Source organism: Lagopus leucura, unplaced genomic scaffold, assembly GCF_019238085.1.
Source record: "Lagopus leucura isolate 7727_CA_CO unplaced genomic scaffold, USGS_WTPT01 60366-0_obj-0_obj, whole genome shotgun sequence".
Lineage (NCBI taxonomy): Eukaryota > Metazoa > Chordata > Aves > Galliformes > Phasianidae > Lagopus > Lagopus leucura.
This window is the reverse complement of record NW_024965173.1, coordinates 1,991-15,352: the sequence shown is the minus strand read 5'-3', so window position 1 is coordinate 15,352 and position 13,362 is coordinate 1,991. Positions and strand designations below refer to the sequence as shown.

General features: G+C 58.6%; 1 protein-coding gene across 1 annotated transcript; it reads right to left on the bottom strand.

Moving 5' to 3' along the window:
• Positions 1-56: 56 nt before the first annotated feature.
• LOC122192001 (cyclic AMP-dependent transcription factor ATF-7-like) lies at positions 57-12,960 on the bottom strand. Its single transcript, XM_042892418.1, has 9 exons — positions 12,841-12,960; positions 11,001-11,119; positions 8,670-8,804; positions 7,608-7,765; positions 5,176-5,275; positions 3,990-4,103; positions 3,024-3,170; positions 2,050-2,247; positions 57-967 (listed from the first exon to the last, which is right to left on the bottom strand). Exons 1-9 carry the CDS (start codon positions 12,887-12,889, stop codon positions 584-586), a joined length of 1,404 nt encoding a protein of 467 aa, XP_042748352.1. The 5' UTR covers positions 12,890-12,960; the 3' UTR covers positions 57-583.
• Between the last annotated feature and the right edge of the window lie 402 nt (positions 12,961-13,362).

Sequence of the window (13,362 nt, the reverse complement as noted above, 5' to 3'; positions counted from 1 at the left end):
GATCCTTCCAACCCGAAAATCCCATGGATCTGGGACCTTTCAGGACCTTTCCAACCCAACCATCCCATGTTCTATGACCTTTCAGGACCTTTCCAACCCAACCATTCCATGGACCTTGGACCTTTCAGGACCCTTCCAACCCAGCCATCCCACAGTTCTATGTCCTTTAAGGACCCTCCCAACCCATCCATGCTGTCATTCCATGGTTCTGTGATTCCTGAACGCTCACCTCTCAGCCCAGAACTGAAGGGTTGAAGCCCAACAGGAGTCACAGCTCCACCCCAACCCCCCACTGCTACAACTGGGCAAAAGAGAGCGAGCTCTGGAAATGAAGCTGATGAGGGCTTCAACGTAACACTGCCATGGGAACTGGAAAGTTGGGAAGGGAATGGAGGGGGAAGGGGGGCAGAGTCCTCCAAAGGTCTCTGCATAAAACACGATGAGGTAGGAAGCAGCCAGGCGGACTGAGAACGAAATAGGTGGTATAAAAACTAAGAGGAAGGAAAGGAAGAAAATGGGAAGATAAAAACGAGGCCTTCAGCTCTCTGATGTCACAGGGAAGGAGATCTGGAGCCCCAGGATGTCACTGGCAGAACCTGCCCGTTCCTGACCCTGCTTTCAGAGCAGAGATGGGTTTTAAAGACATGAGGTGCTCTGAGTGCTGCCCGGAGCTGCTGGGTGGGGGCCACATCCCCCAGCATGGGGACAAAAAGGCCACACGGAGGGGTGAAGCTGCACGTGGAGAACAGCAATCAGGAGGAGACGGGGCAAAGCCTGAGGTTCCCAAAACCACAAAACCCTCCTTCTGTGGTCCCTGCTGTGGTTCAACCTGCAGCAGCAGCAGCAGGCGGCGCTCACCAAGATAGCCCTGGGTCTTCTTCTGCAGCGCGGTGACGGGGCAGTCCTTGTGAGCCAGCAGCAGCTGCTTCAGCTGAGCCACCTCATTCCTCAGCAGCGTCACCTCGTTCTGCGATTGAAAGACAAGGACGTGTGGACACGTGGACGTGTGGACGTACGGACACACCGCTGCCAGCTCGTCCTGCGAGCTCAACGCTTGGCATCGAGCTGGAGACGGCCTGGGGACACCAAAGCTTTCAGGTGGGGGGATTTGGTGGCCAACCCACGATGGGAGCGCTCTCCTGAGCTGCCCCTCGCTGTGCTCTCTCTGCCCGACCCTTCCTGAGCCCCCACAACTTTCGGGTTCGCTTCCCTCCAAGCTCTGTGCAGCAAAATCACTGCCCTCTATGGAAAGGTTTGGAGAAATGGCTGAAACTCTGTCAGTTACGCTGCAGAACTGCCCAAGGAAACAGCTTCTAGAATTACTTTGGGAAGAGAATTCAATGCCACAATCGGTGCTACTGAAAAACAATTCCATTCCATGAGTCGTGGGCAAGCAGTGGGAGAAAAAGCCCAGGATGGACACGAGTTTGGTTTTTGCAGACCAATCCCAGGCCAACGCTGAGGGCATTGATGAGGAGGATAATTGCAAAAGGAGAAAGGTTCTGTTCAGCTGTTTTTAGACCTGCTGCACTTCTGCAGGCAGGAGGGGAGCAGCCAGAAAGACCCAATTCTTCACAGAAATCTGTGGCCGCAGCTGCAAAACCTCCTTGCTCAGCCCTCTGCCCCATGAAGGGAACTGGGACTGCTGTGCTGTGCTGACCCTGTGCCAGCAGAGCGCTCCCACCTCCAGAAAGGACATTTCCATGCTATAAACACGGCTGCTTTCATCCCATCCCCAGCAGGCGGTGCTCTGTGCAGCTCCCCCCAGGGAATCATTGGCCTTCTTGGCCACTGCAGCACACTGCTGGCTCATGGCTGATCACCGGTCAACCTTTGGCCAACCAGGGCACCGCTGGCCTTCAGGGCACCTCCAGGTCCTTCTCCACACGGCTCCTTTCCAACAGCTCAGCCCCTGACCTGCACTGATATGTTTGGAGTTCACAGCAGCACCCAAAGGCATTTTCTCTGCAGCACGGGGACGACGTTCCCTCCGCGGTGACCGACCCGGAGCGGCCGGGCTGAGCTCAGCCTTAATGGTTACATACTCACGCTCAGCTGGATGTTCTGGGTTGTGAGCTCCTCGGCTTTCTTCTCTAAGGAAGACACCCACAGCTTGCGTTTCTGCCGGCAGCGCGAGGCAGCAGCTCTGTTCCTCTCCAGGAACCGCTGCCGGCGCTCATCGGGATCCTCATCCACCGTCCGCCTCCGCCGACCGCCGGTGCTGGGAGTGGGTTGTGCAGGGGAAACCTGGAGACGGGGAAAAGAGATGCTGAAAGGGAGCACGCAGCTGACAGAGCGCGGAGCAAGCGTTTCCCACCAGGTCTGGAGGAGGAGATGCGGCATCTTGGGGCTGGGGGAAAGAGGGATCTGCTTTGCAGAGCGGGCTGGGGAGGAACGGAACCACGCGCCGTCTCCGCTCGGGGCCCATAACCACAGGCAGAGCACAAACAGTGGTTTCTGAGTGGGCAATTTGCTTTCGAGATTAATTTGCTTTCCATTTTCTCCAAATGCCTTCAGCCAGACGCGCTCTCGGAGGCAACGGGAAGATTTTGTAGCTCCACACCACAGCCCAGGCTCATTTCAGAACAAAGGAAACGGTGGGGAGGGTGCGGGGTCCCAACCTGGTGGGCTCTGCCACTGCGGCTGCTGGGCTGTCAGGCAGCAGATGGACATTAAAACTTTTGGAAGGCGCTGCAACTGACAGAGCAGGTGGCGGTGCTGATGGAGGGCTGGCATTTGGTGAGCTGGCAGGAGCTGCCGGAGCTGATTGCCTGAGAGGGGAGCGTTTAACCCTCGTAATCGAACGGGGAGAAGGGAGCAAAACATTCTTTCAGAACTCCAGCCCCTGTCAAGCAGATGAACGCCTCGGTGGAGTTTTCTGCCTGGTGGCGTTCGAGAGCGTCAGTGCCGAAGCAGTGCTGGACAAACAAAGCTTTTAAACCGTTTCTGCAAACCAGGAAGGTGTGAGGTTTGCTCCTCTGAGGCTCAGTAACCCCCAGCACCGGGGCTGGGCAGCAGCAGACCTGAGGCTGAGCTGGCGATGGAGCGTCGGGGTGCTGGACGAGGATCTGGCTCTGCTCTGGGCGCGCCGTCACCATCGTGCTGGCTGAGCCCACCACCAGGCCGCTGCCGTTCAGCGAGGAAGACGCCGTCAAGCTGGCCTTCAGCCTCTGCCAGAGGAGAACAAAGGACATCAGTCACCCCTTCCCCGCTCTGCTGAGGCTTAATGCAGCTCCTTTCCCACCCAGGGAACCCAGGTGACTGAGGAGTGACAGCGGCCGTTCCAAACCCAAGTGAAGCCACCACCACCGCCTGGTTTGGCTCGAGGCGGGCAGCAGCTTCCAGCTCAGACAGGTGCCCACATCCCCAAACTGACACAGTGCCCACATGGGGATGGGATGGGGATGGTGGAGGGCCTCCTTTCATCCATGATCATTCATCACATGTTCTGAGACATCTCAGCCATGGTGCAGCTCTGCCCGTGAGCCCTGCACACACTTGGTGGTGGCATTGAGGTGGCAGCGTGGAACAGCACAGCGCTGCCAGGAGGCCGATCTGTACTCCCCCCCCCCCCCCGTTCTGACCAAAAAACAACGGGGTTTCGCTGCCCTTTGTTCTAAAATTGAGGTGTTTTTTTCCTCACAGACCTTCAGTCGAAGGCTCTGCACAAAACCCATTACCCAGACCCTCAGATTGCAGCACAGCATCCCTGCTCTTGGCTCCGCCATCCCCAAGCCCACCTCCAGCCCATCTGTTACCTTGGATGCAGGCAGCAGCTCTGCACAGACGACGCCAGGCTGAGCTGCGTCCCACCAGCACCGAGTGCCCACCCTGCAGGCCAGAGCCGCAGCCCCTCCAACACCTGATCCCAGCACAGAGCAGCACTCTGACCTGATTTCGGAGCGGCTCTTTGCAAAAACCAAGGGGAAAAAGCCTTTCTGGAGGGGCCAGCGCAGACGGAACGCTGCGGGCACGCGTTGCACACTCACCATTTTGGCTTCTGAGTGCACGGGGAGACCCGACGGGGAAACGGAGCCACTGCTGCTGATGGGCGGCCCGGGAATGCCGGGAATGTTGGGCACGATGGACACGGGCCGTGCCAGCTGCCGGGGAGGAACCGACGCAGCGTTAGGAGCCGCGGTGCCAACGAGCTCCGCAATCGTTCCCCGACCGAGCGCATTTATCAGCCCTGACAAATCTCGGCGTTTAACTGCCGCCATTTATCAGTGCTGCTGTCAGCCCAGGGCAGCAGCCGCCCCTTTGGTGGCCACGGTTGCTGGTGAAGGATTGCCCGGCCGCAGCAGCCCCACACCTCCCTCCTCTCCCCATCCCTGGGTAGGGAGGGAGGGAACGGAGCGCTCCGGTTCTCGGCAGCGCTGCAGAGCTGCAGCAGCATTGGGGGCGCATCGAAGCGTCTCCTGCTAAGCGAGGAGAGCTCTGCCCTCACCACGGGGAAAACAGAACCTGCACTTGCGTTAGCACGCCGCTCAGGTCCGCTGTTGCAAAGCACTGCAGCCCCAAAGCTGTGCCTGCAGGCAGCAGCACGGCGCAGAGCTGCGTGCCCACGAGCAGCGCGGGGCTGCCTGCTCTGACAGCGACCTCCCCTCAACCTGGGGCAGCTTTGGCTGCGATTCGCTCCAATGCCAAAACACACAGCAGGATCCGTGCCTGGGGGGGGGGGGGGGGGGAAGCTGAAGCTCTCAGGGGGCTCAGAGCTGCTCCTGAGCTCTGCACCACGGGTAATTCCTCGCATGCAAAAAGCCCAACACGCGAGGAGAACATTTGCACGGCACTCTGGTGATGCTGGGGCAGGGGGGGCGGCTTTGCTGGCCTGCAAAGAGCAACACGTTCACTGCAAGCTCGGATGGTTCCGACTGCAGCACGCAGTGCCCCTGCAGCTCCCAGCCTCCATCCACGGCGTGAGCCATCTGTCTGGGCACGGCTTTGTTTTTTCTCCAGACTGATTGCCCTCTAGTGTGATCGCCGCGTTATTGCTGCCTTGCCAGAGCCGCCCCCCCCCCCACCAAAACCCACCCTCCCCTCCTGCTCAAGCCTTATCTCGCGCAGGGCGGGGAGATGCACTTTAGTTTCTGCAGCATGGAAGCGCCTTGGCAGGGGGAAAAGCGCCGGCCCTCCCTCCCCTCCGCCTCGCAGAGCCGTGCTGCGTTTCCTTACCGATATCACAGACGGCATCTGCATGGGGGGGCCGGGCAGGACAGGCATGGTCTGCCCGTTTGGCAGCTGCACGACGAGCGGAAGGGAACCTGTGGGTGACCTGCAAAGACAGCGCAGGGCTCGGGGGTTATTTGGGGCCGACGTCGTCCAGGCAGCACGAATGAACTGCTGGCTTTCCCCTTTCCGAAGGGCGCTTTGTGAACTGAGGAGTGTGGAAGGTGGGGTGGAGGCGATGGGGACGGAGCCTCATTGCTACAAATGAAAACAACCAAGGATTTCTTTTTTTCCACTGCAGATTTCGCTTGGCTAAACGGGCTCTGCCTCCATTTCACTCCTCTCACTCCATTTCAGAGCGCCGCGCTCAAGCGGTGACCGTCCTGCACAGGGAAAGGGGGGGTGGAATGGAGCAAGCGATGGGGAGAGGAAGGAAAACGTCCCTGGAGCTCCTCCTGCTCGGCGCAGCCCAGAGCAGAACGGTGCAGAGAGCAGCAGGGAGGAGAGCAGAGCTGCCCCCTCCTCCAGCACAGCCCAGGGGATGGGGGATGGATGGAGCCAGCGTGGAGCGACGGCGGCGTGGGGGGAGCGGGGTCAGAGAGGGGGGCTCCGCGTGCCCATAACTCAGGCTGGAATTTTTAAGGCTGCCCTGGGAACGCCAACGCTCGGCTCTCATTCATTTCTATTGGGCATCCCAAATCCTCCAGGCTGCTTTGAAAATCCCAGGCTAACAAGGCGAGCTGTGGGGAGGTCACAGCCCTGCCCTCCATCTCTGTCACGCTGACAACCCCCCCGCGGCCGCTGCGGCCCCATTATGGCTGCAGCCAAACCCCCCCCCCGTGGAGCTCTGGGATGGATCCATCCCTGAGAGCTGCAGAGGACACAAAACCCCATTGAAGCCCAGATTGCTCCAGTTTGATTTTCTCATGTCTCCAAGTGAGGGGGGACTCTGCACCAAACAGCCTGGGTTACAGGGAGAATGCAGGAGGAACACGGGCAGAATAAAGGTGGAATGCAGGCAGAATGCAGGCAGAACAAGGGCAGAATAAAGGTGGAACACAGGCAGAATGCAGGAGGAACAAGGGCAGAATAAAGGTGGAATGCAGGCAGAATGCAGGAGGAACAAGGGCAGAATAAAGGTGGAATGCAGGCAGAATGCAGGCAGAACAAGGGCAGAATAAAGGTGGAATGCAGGCAGAATGCAGGAGGAACAAGGGCAGAATAAAGGTGGAATGCAGGCAGAATGCAGGTGGAACAAAGGCAGAATGCAGGTGGAATGCAGGCAGAATGCAGGAGGAACAAGGGCAGAATAAAGGTGGAATGCAGGCAGAATGCAGGAGGAACACGGGCAGAATAAAGGTGGAATGCAGGCAGAATGCAGGAGGAACAAGGGCAGAATAAAGGTGGAATACAGGCAGAATGCAGGTGGAATGCAGGCAGAATAAAGGTGGAATGCAGGCAGAATGCAGGCAGAACAAGGGCAGAATAAAGGTGGAATACAGGCAGAATGCAGGTGGAATGCAGGCAGAATGCAGGTGGAATGCAGGCAGAATAAGGGCATCTCCCGAGGGCTGCAGCCAGCAGTGAGCTCTGAGCTGATGCCGGATGGATCGAGGGGCAAAAAGGGGCCGTCGATTGCTGGGCTGAAATGAACGGCTCCCACAGCAGATGCTGAGCGTGCAGGAGGGCAGAGGGCTGGAGAAGAGGCTCTGCTGCAGGGGCAGCGGCTGTCTGAGAAAATGCCAAAGCCACTAAAGACACAGACAGCTTCCTATGGGTGGCTTTGCTGAGCTCTCAGGCTGCAAAGGCAGCTTGGGAGTCCCCAGACACCATCAGAGCTTTGGTGTCCATCAGGGCTGGGCTCATGGAAAGGAGCTCTGCAGAGAAGGACCTGGGGGTCCCGGTGGCAACAAGGGAGACCGTGAGCCAAAAGTGTGCCCTGGTGGCTGAGAACACCAATGGTGTCCTGGTTGACCAACGATCGACCACAACCAGCTGTGTGCCCTGCAGGCCAAGGAGGCCAATGGCTCCCTGGGGTCACTGCACAGAGGTGCTCCCCACTCTGCTCTGTGCTGGGGAGGCACCATGAGGAGCATTGGGCCCCCAGTTCAGACTGGGAAGTGCTGGGAGAGCCCCAGGGAGCGTGCAGAGCTGTGGGAGCCCAGAGCACCTCCTGGTGGAAGCTTCTATGATTCTGTGTTCGGGGATTAATTTCTCCCTGCAGTGAGATCCGCCTCGTTTCATTACACTGCAACAATTAGTTCCTGCCTCCTGCGCTTCCACCCCATTCTGCTTTCGCAATGAGGCCCTTATGCCCAAGCAGCCGCAGCACCTCGGATCTTCTGCCAATCAAGGAACTTCTCTGGGTCCCTAATTACTGCTCGGGAAGCATAACAGGAGGGAAGCCTCGGGGCAAGGACTCCGTGCTACAAACTCACCCGAGCTGCCTGTTGGATGGCGGGGCCTGGGTGATGACAGAGGTTGGGGAAGGCAGCGTGGGGTGCAGGGGGTCGTAGCCCAGGTGCAGGGGCAGCGATCCGGGGCGCACGATGGTTGGTGTTGGCGTGGAAATGATCACAGGCTTGGGAGCGATCTCCTAAAGGTGGCCAACAGATAAAAGGAGACACGAGGTTACTGTTCAGTTATCAGCTGGAGCTGTGAGATCCTTTCCAGCTCAACCATCCTACGGTTCTATGATCTCTAAGGACTCTTCCAGCCCAAACGCTCCACGATCCCATGATTTACCTTCACCCAAACCTGGCTGTCTGTTATGATCTGACAGATCAACGCGGTGGAAGGGCAAACCAGGAGTACAACAGCAAAGGGACCAGAGAGAATGGGATGGCATTACAAAGGGAAGGCGCTCACTCATCTCTGAGCTGCACAAAGGAGGGATCCCCAAACAGAGACCCCTCCCCACTGGCAATCAGCCCTTAAATGGGGTCTAACAGTGGTGCAGCCAGGCTCCACCTCTTCTGCTTGCACAGCTGCACTGCCTTCACCTGTGCTCTCAGGGCTGCCCGGTTCCTTTCCCCAGGTGCTCAACCAGTGGGTCAGGCAAGGACTCAGCAGTTGCCATACTTTGCCCCTTCTGGTTTCCCTCTGATGGCTCTGAAACTTAAGGCACAGAACCTGAGGCACAGAGGGGCACCATTTACCCCAACTGACTGTATGTCACTGCAGGGAACGGGGCACAGAGATTCTGGCTCTGGGAAGTCGTCCCCTCTGTGATTCACTGCTCCTCTCCTGCTCTGACCACCTGCTGCCCACCCTGGGGGTGAAGCTGCAGCGCTGCACTTCATCCCCACCTGAAGAGCATTCGTGGGATAGGCAGGAAGCTTCTCTTCACCTCCACGTGGAGATTTAAGCGTGTTTGAAGAGCGGCGGGGAGGGAAGAAGCGATTCTCTCTCTTTCACAAACAAGATGAGCCACAGTGGTACCCAAACGGGGGGAAGCTCTGCTCTGTGCAGCCTCTGCCAGGGCTGGGGGTCGGACGTACCTTCTCCTTGCTCTGCGGTGACCGTGGGTTGGAGGCAGGGCTGTCAGGGGGGGACGAGTCCACCTCCACCGGCTCCTCCTCCTTTATTTTGATGTCTGGGGTGGAGGGCAGCGACATGTCCAGGGCTGCGTTGCTCTGCGGAAAAACCAGCGATGGATTGAGAGGACAATGAGCTCACATCGCCTGCCGAACGGCCGCCCGTTCCCAAAGGAAGAGCTGCAGCTCTGAGCTGCCAAATTATTATTATTTATTGGTCCTGAAACAGCAGCTGGGAGCCCGAGGCGGAGAGCGAAGCCGTGCCGGCCCTGTGAGCACACAGCCCCAATGGCACCTCGTGCTGAGAACACAGACCTGATTCTTTGCATCCCAGGGCTCTGCGGAGGAAAGCAGGTAACAAAGCCCTGAGCCACAGAGGGCACCTTCATCCGCAGAAAGAGCTGCAAAGCGTTGTATAAATCAGCCTGAATTATTTTACTGCCCGATTATCGAAAGCAAACAAAGAGCCATGCAAGTTATTAAACATCCACGGGCTCCCCATTAAAATGAAACCCGACTGCATGCCCACAGATGGCAACACGCCGCCAGCCTGGGCTCCTGCAGTGCCACGTGCCATGTTTCAGCTGATGGGGAGCTGGTGGGGATGGGAAGAAGGTGACAATGGGGGGGGGACACGAGAGAGCGGCTGCTTCTGTGGGGCTGGGAGGGAACGGAGCGGGATGGAGCTGTGGGGTGGATTCGGATGGAGAAGCCCCTGCACTGAGCGTCAGATTAAGGGCAGAAATGCCCGTAACTCAGAGCTGCTCTCCATCCCCCATCCCTGCTCGGCAGCCCAGCCCGGCCCCTAACCCACACCTCCTCCTCTGCTGCATCTGAAGTCCTCTCCAGGGAGGGAAAATTGAGGCAAAAAGGTAAATCTGTGCCTCTGGGGCTGCTCTGGCGCTGATTTACACCGGAGCTCGTGGCCACGTACCTGCCCTGCTAAGCAGAGATGGGAAGCACAAAGGAGAAGGGATTAACATGCAGGCAAATTTCGAACCACTTAAAGTGCCTCCAGGGAAGCTCCCGCTGCTCCCATGGTTTTAATTAAGGCGCTGCTGTCGGACCACCCTTGGAAACAGAGGACAAAACCCTGCAGCAGCCGTGGGGCCGCCGGCAGCCAACGCTCTGAGCGTCGCAGCGATGCAGCAGCAGCTCCGGGGGGGCACACAGAGGCAGCGGGGCTGGGGGCTGAGGGGTGCGCAGGGCTTTTTGGGGAGGGTCAACGCGTCCCTTCCACCCAAACCACCCCCTGAGCTCAGAGCCGCCGCCGTTCTCCCGACTGCTGGCGGAAATATTTTGCCTGCGGCCGTCCTGAAGAGCCAAACAAAAATTAAAAGGCAAATATCCGAGAGCTGAAGGCTGCAGAGCAACGGGAGCTGGGTGGTCTCCCCATAAAGCGAGCGGCGAGACTGCGGGCGGCTGAGCCACGCCGACCCGAAACCACAACCGGGGCGCAGCCTCCAGTCTGAGCTGCGGAGAACAAAAGGTGCAGAGGGGAGGAAGGCCCGCACGGCCCCACAGCGCTGAGCGGAGATGGATGGGTGCTGCCAGGAGCAGAGAGAGGCACTTTGCAGCGCTCGTTCCCAATTCCTCCGTCCCCCATCTCGGGGAAGATTTACGCCGCTCTGCTCCCGCGGTTTATTTCCGAGCAGCGCCGCTGACTGCGGGCGGACGGACGTCCATCCATCAACCCCGTAAATGTATGTGGCAGCCTAAGAGCCCCGCACGCAGCTGTGCTCCTCCGATCCCTGAGAAGGGAAGGGGGGGAGTCGTCCTTAATGAGCTGCTGGCTGATGAGATCCCGCCGTCCTTCAGCCCCGGGGTGGCGGGGGCAGCCCGGATCGATGCTGCCGGCAGCCAAGGGGGCTCTTTGTTAGCGCAGCCCCTCCTGCGTGCAGCCCCTCTCCCCACCGCAATGCACCGTGCTGTGGATGGTGCTGCCTGAGCCCTGCCTGCTCCTTTATCGGGGGGACCCCAGAACTGCACCTTTGGGGAGCATCGTTGGGGATCTGACACCAGGAGAGGTTCAGAAAGGATTCTGCTCAGATCCCAGAGCCCCCAGGGTTGGTTCTTTCCACCCCGATCCGCACAGTATTTGGGATTACCGCCTCTTTGCCCTTTGGAATAAGGGAATAGGAAACCCTTCCAACGCGCTCTAAACGGGGCTCCCATCACACGACTGGCAGCCAGAGTCACCCCACAGGAAAACCCCAACATGGGCACAGCAGGACGCCCTGCCCTCCAGCACAGCCCCCCCAGCCCGGGCTCCCAGCGCTGCCTTTCTCCTCTTGCCTTTTTCTCCTCATCCTCGGAGGCTTTCTTGAACTCGTGCTCGAAGGAGCTCGCCAGCTCGTTGAACAGCCCCACCTCCTCGCAGTTCTTCAGGAACCGAGTCGGCGTCGGGGTCTGATCTGGGGGGGCAGCACAACAGCACCAATTCACACCGTGCCCCCCTGTGCCCCTCCTGAGCCCCCCAGCTCAGCACAAAACCTGATGATGTTTTCCTGGCCTGTCCCTCCCAACCCGGGGCTCTGCCCGTCCTCGGGGGCAACAACAGAGGGCTGGAGTGGGGTTGGTGTCCCCAGAAAGGAGCAGATCCCAAAAGCACAGAGGGATCAGAGGAGGAGGAGAAACCCACCAGCAGCCATCTGCCTGCACGGGACCCTCCTGCACTTTCCAGCACAAAGGGGGTCCTTGAGATGCTTCCCTTGAGCCGTGGTGTATTCCACCCTCCCTGCCTCATTAAGGTTTGTTCATTAAGCACGCTTTGCTCGCCCACACCTCTCCCCATTAAGCCCACGACCTGCTCTGGCTGCAGATCTCAGTGGGATGCTGCTTCTGCAGCATTTTCAGGGCTCTGTTTGGACCATTCCCCGCTCAGCGTCGCTCACCTGATGCCACAGAGCACCAGGACTGCTCCCAGCCCACCACCTCTCCCATCCCAACCTCCAGGAACTGCCCAGAAGCTCCCAATTCCCATTTCAATCAGTCCTCGCGTGGGGAGAGCTCTGTTCCTTGTGACCCTCCGCATCCTGACTGCAGTGTTTTGGTGTGGGTGAATCCTGATGCTCGTTAGCACAAAGCTAATGAGGGAGGGAGGAAGAAAACGCCGGGACAAAGCAGTTCGTGAAGTGTTTTGTGCTGGCGTCTCACCCACGACTGCGTGCACCTTTGGGAGCTGCAGAGATGAGGATTTGGGAATGGAACCACCCCATGTGTGCTGCCATCCCCTCCCAGCCGACATGGATGGGAGTTCATAGAGGAAAAGCCCCCCCCCCCCCCCATTTAGCAAAGGGCTCACTGAAGGAAAACTGACCTTCAGGAAACTGAGCCTGCCTGCAGCCCCCACCCCAATGCCTTCCTCATCAGCTCCCATGAGGCTGATCCCCATTTTGGGTCCCTTGGGGTCCAGCCTCAGCTCTCTTAGGACCTCATCCACAGCCGCCAACCCCAACCCAACCCAACCCTACACCTAAACCCTAACCCTAACACTAACCCTGGCTCACAGGCTCACAGCAATCTGGATTGCTGCTTCCCCATCAGCCCCAAAATGGGGCTGGAGATGGAGCTGGGGTGAGCGCGTCCTTCCCGAGGGCTGCAGAAGGGATTTCCCTGCTCTCAGCCCTACACAAAGCCCCCAACCCATAGGAGACCCAAAAGAGGATCCCAACGAAGCAGGAGAGCATCAGTAAGCAGCGATGCTCTGCTGCCAGACCCCGATCTGTGCTTTCTTTTCCCTGTTCCATACGGGCTGTGCTGACCCTGCAGCACTCGGAGCTGTTTGGGTTTACAAAACAAACCCCCAAAAAAGGAAAAGCGCTGGGGAAGGAGCTTCGCTGTCACATCCTGCACCAGAGAGGAACCTCCGTCCACCCATCACCCCCCTCCAAATGACAAAAAGGGGGGGGAAAACAAAAGAGAGAAGGAGAAAAAACCCAACACCGCCGTAAAGAAAGCAGGGGAAAAAAAAAGAAACGAGCAGAAAGTCAGCAGCCTCCGGCTCCGCTCTGCTCCTGATTAAATGCAGATCACAGGGCTTTTTATGGGAGGCAGAGACGTGGCTCGCTGCATCTGCTCCCCAGCATTAATCTTGCAGCCGTGGGCATTAACGCGGCGCGGGGCTGAGCCGTACCTGCCATGATGACCGAGTCGGTGCGCGCCGGGCCGAATTTCAATGTCATCTCATGTTTGTGTTTATGAACTGCCAGGTGGTCCTCGTTTGTAAACCTCTGAAATGAAACGGTTCAGAAAAGGGTGAATAAATGCGGGTTGCGTTTTATGGGACTGGGGATGGGGTGGGGGGTTGGGGATGGGATGGGATGGGATGGGATGGGGATGGGGATGGAGACTGGATGGGATGGGATGGCATGGGGTTGGGATGGGGATGGGGATGGGGCGGGGATGGGGATGGGGTGGGATGGGGTTGGGATGGGATGGGGATGGGGATGGGATGGGATGGGGTGGGGTTGGGATGGGGATGGAAATGGGGATGGGATGGAGTGGGGATGGGGTGGAGATGGTGATAGGATGGAATGGGGTGGGGATGGGGTTGGGATGGGATGGGATTGGGATTGGGATGGGGATGGGGATGGGGATGGGTTGGGATGGGGTGGGGATGGAGATGGGGATGGGGATGGGGTGAGGTTGGGATGGC

Bases quoted from the DNA above. Each gene is read 5' to 3' on its own strand.
- LOC122192001 (XM_042892418.1), bottom strand. From the start codon at position 12,889: ATGACATTGAAATTCGGCCCGGCGCGCACCGACTCGGTCATCATGGCA. The intron at 2,248-3,023 runs GTCTGCTGCTGC...CCCCGTCTCCAG, and splicing joins CATCGCCAGCTCAGCCTCAG to GTTTCCCCTGCACAACCCAC. The intron at 968-2,049 runs GTGAGTATGTAA...TTTCAATCGCAG, and splicing joins CCCAGAACATCCAGCTGAGC to AACGAGGTGACGCTGCTGAG.